Source organism: Elephantulus edwardii, unplaced genomic scaffold (assembly GCF_000299155.1).
Source record: "Elephantulus edwardii isolate Elephantulus edwardi_28Jun2011 unplaced genomic scaffold, EleEdw1.0 scaffold00002, whole genome shotgun sequence".
NCBI classification, from domain to species: Eukaryota; Metazoa; Chordata; class Mammalia; order Macroscelidea; family Macroscelididae; genus Elephantulus; species Elephantulus edwardii.
The window spans coordinates 9,549,120-9,553,408 of NW_006399752.1; the positions used below are offsets into that span (position 1 = coordinate 9,549,120).

At 41.9% G+C, this 4,289-nt stretch overlaps 1 protein-coding gene across 1 annotated transcript; it reads right to left on the reverse strand.

The window, feature by feature from the left end:
* Positions 1–2,918: 2,918 nt before the first annotated feature.
* Positions 2,919–4,067, reverse strand: LOC102844115 (gap junction alpha-1 protein-like). Its single transcript, XM_006878989.1, has one exon. It carries the CDS (start codon positions 4,065–4,067, stop codon positions 2,919–2,921), a length of 1,149 nt encoding a protein of 382 aa, XP_006879051.1.
* Positions 4,068–4,289: the final 222 nt, after the last annotated feature.

Consider the following 4,289-nt stretch of genomic DNA (forward strand, 5'->3'; position numbering starts at 1 on the left):
AAACTGAGGAGGGCCTGAAATGCTTGCTGCAGAAGGTCAACTGCAGCCTTAAATAGATTGGAGCTCAACATCAAGGAAAACAAATTTTTACCACTAGGCTGATAAGCAGCATCATGATAGATGAAGAGAAAGTCTGTCAGGGACCTCTCCAGGCTCCAGAGTACTGAAGAGCAACAACATCAGTCTGGAGATTAAGATACACCTGATTCAGGCCATAGTCTTTGCAATTACTTGCTATGAATCAGAAAGCTGGACAATGACTAGAGATAATACAGAATTGATGCCTTTTATCTGTGGTGCTGGAGAAGATTATTGAATATACCATAGACTGCCAGAATAGGTTCATCCTAGACAGGGTGAAAACAAGGCTGCTCCTTAGAGGTGAGGATTCTGAGGCTTCATCTGACATACTTTGGGCATGTTTCTAGGAGGTACCGGTCCTTCATGCTTGGAAGAGTGGAGGGTAGTGCAAGAGGAAGACCCTCAAGGAGATAGATTGATTCAATGACTGGGGTAATGTGGGTAGGTGTATCAGAGACAATAAGGTTGGCACAGGATGGAGCAAGGTTCAGGGCTGTTGTATATAGAGTTGCTGTGAGTCATAAATGACCCAACGGCACATAACAACTTGGTACTTGGAATCTAACCAAGTGGGTGGGTGCATCTGCAAACTAACCTTTTCTCTCCAGTAGGCTCTGTAGATTTACACATTCTTCATCTTCCTATATTTGGAATTGTCATGCACACCAAAATAAAACTCACTGCTGTGGTCCGAACACAGAAAACCGCCCCATAGGGTTAAAAAAACAAAACAAAAACAAACAAACAAACAAAAAAAACCCTTTACAGAAGCAACACAATCACATCTTTCTTGAGCAGTTTGTGGGTTCAAATTGTCTTCTAGTTAGCAGCCAAAAGGCTAAACACTGCCAAAAAAGTCGTCAGGATTCCTTCTGCCAAATCTAGGTCTACATTTTTATTAACTTTGGTTTTTAAGACCTTACCCAAACACATTAAAGTTACATTCTAAATTCTGTATGTGTTGCATCTTAGTTGAATAAATATCAAATCAATGTTGAATCTAGAGCCTACTTAATAAAGTTGTTTTTTTAAAAGTTCCTGAAATTAAGCATCATGCTGGCACAATGAAAATGCCTGATAATTGTGAACTGATAAAAGTAAGATGAAAAGATCACACAGAATAACAAAAGCTATCTTTATACTAAATTAAAACTTTATTGAATAAAGGACACTCTCCAAAACACAACACATGATATGATGGACTAATTAATTCTACATTACATGCAATGGAGCTGAACATGACAGTAGTTTAACATGGAATGTCAAACAAATTAGTATTCCTCACTGTCCAACTTTATTTAGCTGATGTGCAAGGCAAAAAAGGTATGATAATCTGCATTTCACCAGTCATCTGTGAAGAGTTTTGTAAAAGGCACTTGAAGAAACTGGTAGACTTCTTTAGCGTATATTTCAAATAAATTAGTTACATGTGTACTATTGAATCTTCTTTCAACCCCTCTTGCATTCCAAATAAAATCTTAGTGCAAACATCAAAGTTGCTGGTCACTCCAAAAGACTGCCAAACTCATTATAGTATACAAATTCTGAATTAATACGTATTAAGTAGGACAAAACTAAGAATACCAGTTACAGCAAAATTCATTTAGGCACATTAACAGCCCACTCTATGGTTTTCTCCTAAATCTCTCACATTAATGTCTAAAGCTTGTTTACAGTACTAAAATTCTATCATTCAAGCATCAATGATTACAATTCAGAAAAAGGAAATCATTCATTTTTGCAATAACAGTACTGCTATATTCTAATAAAGAAGAAAAAAAAGAAAATTGTAATTAACAAAACCAGTACCCATAACAGGATACCTGGGGTGGGGAAAGATTTTTTTTTTTTTTTTAAAGTGTGCTTCATTTGCACAGCAGGATTAGATAATGTAAACACCACGTTAGCCCACACCACAAATCCATGAGAAGGCTCAAATTTGAACACTGAGGGTGCAATATCTTCAAATCTGTGTGAGTTTATACCGCATCTGCTTGTACCAATGAACAACAAATAAAATACTCTCCCACACACATACACATAAGTGATTGTTAAATATCGAGTATGGCTTGCCTCCCTGACTCCAACTAAAAAAAGTTACGTGACATCCACACAATTTTTAAAAAATGCTTATAGAAACCACTAAATGTCTGTGAAAAGTAGCTGAGGAATGATGACAAAGGAGTGATAGAAATGAGGATTCTTTTCATTGGATGTAAAACAGAATGTACAGATAACATTTTAGATCAAGAGTGGGCCACGTCTGAACTTTTAACTGATGAAAAAAAAAAATAGGAAACATAGTAGCAAAAGAGTTCACTGACATCTGGAGGCTCAGGCCTAGAAAGCTTACCTTCAAAGTGCAAATTTTAAGAATGGAATGTTTTAACGGGAACATGAGGACAATCTGATTGAAAAATAAGATGTTCGTTCAGAAAGCACTTTTTCCTGGGCCAACAGAATTTCAGTATCTTTGTAAATACAAAAACAATTTAGTCATACTTACCACCCACTTTTACATATACAGAACGGGAAGGGGGAGAAAAACCTTGTCTATGTATCACCCAATGAGATTTTGTTTAGAATTTAAGATCGCTTTTACCATCTAATTTAAATACCAATATGTACCAGTATTCCCTTTCCCCCCCTCCCTCTCCACCCACCTGTCCCAGACACCCTCAATAAACCCAGGTATTCTAACGTCTGTGTTCTAAGCCTCATGAATGAGGCGGTGAGTACCACGATCCTGGAACAAAATGAACACGCCAGGTGCACCTGCCGCAGCACCTTTTTCATCTCCACACGTGAGCGGGATCTTGACACCCTCCAGCACGTTTCTAAATTTCCAAGTCATCAGGCCGAGGTCTGCTGCTGGCGCGGCTGCTGGCTCTGCTGGACGGCCGCTGGTCCACAATGGCGAGTGGCTGGAGTTCGTGGCCAGCAGCTAATTTCTTGGAATTCTCATGCTCATCGGGGAAATCAAAAGGTTGCGCGTGGGAGTTGGAGATGGTGCTTCCTGCCTGCCCCATTCGATTCTGCTCTGCACTGTAATTAGCCCAGTTTTGCTCACTCGCTTGCTTGTTGTAGTTGCGGCAAGAGGAATTGTTTCTGTCCCCAGTAACCAGCTTGTACCCAGGTGGAGACATGGGCGAGAGGGGAGCGGTTGGTGAGGAGCAGCCGTTGAAATAAGCGTATTTGGGAGAGCCGCAGTCTTTGGAGGGACTCAGGGGACCAGTGGTAGCGTGGTAAGGGTCACTTTTACCCTTCACGCGATCCTTAACACCCTTAAAGAAGACATAGAAGAGTTCAATGATGTTCAAGGCAAGAGACACCAAGGACACCACCAACATGAAAATGATGAAGATGGTCTTCTCCGTGGGGCGGGAGAGGAAGCAATCCACTTGGTGTGGGCAGGGATCTCTTTTGCAAGTGTACACAGCGCTCAGGCTGAAGCCATAAATGTACCACTGGATCAGCAAGAAGGCCACCTCGAAGATGGACTTGAAGAGGATGCTGATGATGTAGGTCCGCAGCAAGCCCCCTCGCATCTTCACCTTGCCGTGCTCCTCGATGCCATATTTAAACTTCTTTATCTCAATTTGCTTCAAGTGCATCTCGACATTGACTCCATCCGTTTGGGCGACTTTAAGCTCCTCCTCCTTCTTGTTCAGCTTCTCCTCTTTACGCATCACGTAGAACACGTGAGCCAGGTACAAGAGCGTGGGGACAGACACAAAGATGATCTGCAGGACCCAGAAGCGGACGTGGGAGATTGGGAAGGACTTGTCATAGCAGACGTTCTCACAACCCGGTTGCTGGGTGTTACAGCGAAACGCAGACTGCTCGTCGCCCCAGGCAGACTCAACAGCGGTCCCCAGCAGCAGGATTCGAAAAATGAACAGGACTGAGAGCCACACCTTCCCTCCAGCCGTGGAATAGGCCTGCACCTTGTCCAGGAGTTTGCCCAAGGCACTCCAGTCACCCATGTTGCCTGGGTGCCGTCTGAAAAGAAAGAAAAAGACAACTAAATGATCACAGGCTTAAGACTATTTAATACCAGGCCCTTTCAGTCAACACAATATTGTAGCAGTTTGAGTATCTTTCTAGCACTTCTCTGAAAACAACAAGTGCAAATTCTTCCTCTTCCACTTTCCCCTTTCTACCCCAAAGAGATCTCACAGTTTTCTAGAGATAAATCTTAGAAGCAG